General features: G+C 52.8%; 1 protein-coding gene across 1 annotated transcript in view; it reads left to right on the top strand.

The window, feature by feature from the left end:
- LOC119593504 overlaps nt 1-797 on the top strand; it is a gene marked incomplete in the record, with an annotated part of 62,412 nt that overhangs the window by 60,608 nt on the left and 1,007 nt on the right. The window contains 1 exon segment of the mRNA XM_037942456.1: nt 566-797. Coding sequence (XP_037798384.1) covers nt 566-797 — 232 coding nt within the window.

Below are 797 nucleotides of genomic sequence, written 5' to 3' on the forward strand. Positions count from 1 at the left end.
GACCAATACAAGCCGCATCTAACACCAGCTCTATTTTGGGACGGGCGTGTGGGCGGGGAGGCAAGGGTGCAAGTTAAATGGTAGTGGGCGGGTGGGTGGTGGAGAGTGACAGCGAGAGAATGGTTTTGTGGATGGAAACAGGGACAAGGGAGATGAGAGAAAGGGGAGAAGAGGAGGGAGGTGAGAGGAGGAATGGATAAGTGAATAAAGGAGAGGATGGTACACAAGCGGGGCGATGAGTTAGAGGATGAATGAACGAAACGGGGGACTGGAGTTCATGGATAAACAGGTGTGAGTAAGCAGAATGAGTAAGTGGATAAACGGCAGAGTAGTAATCCTGGATAAACAAATGAGAGTGAGCTAGTATAATGGATAAGTGAATGTATAATGGTATTCACGGATACCCAGGTGTGCGTGAGTCAAAGGAAGGAATAAGCGAATGGACACTGAATGACATTCACAAATACCCAGGTGTGAGTGAGTTAGCGTGCGGGTATGAACGGGGCTCTGCGCCTGAGATCCGACGAGATCCCGCCTCTTAATCCGCGCTTCTTCCCTCCTCCAGGCTGACAAGGCGGACTTCTCGGGGATCAACAACGTGAAGGGCCTCCGCCTGAGCGACGTCGTGCAGCTCACGGAATTCCAGTCGTGCCAGATCGAGGAGCCCCTCCAGGACGGATCCATCTCCTCCAGAAGGGCTCGCAGGATGGCTCAAGGAGGCGACGTCGACGAAACAGGCCCGACGGCTTACTACAGGCAAACCTACATTTACGGCCTTCCCATGTTCGATTACAAGC

This window comes from Penaeus monodon, chromosome 32 (assembly GCF_015228065.2).
Source record: "Penaeus monodon isolate SGIC_2016 chromosome 32, NSTDA_Pmon_1, whole genome shotgun sequence".
In the NCBI taxonomy this organism is placed as follows: Eukaryota; Metazoa; Arthropoda; class Malacostraca; order Decapoda; family Penaeidae; genus Penaeus; species Penaeus monodon.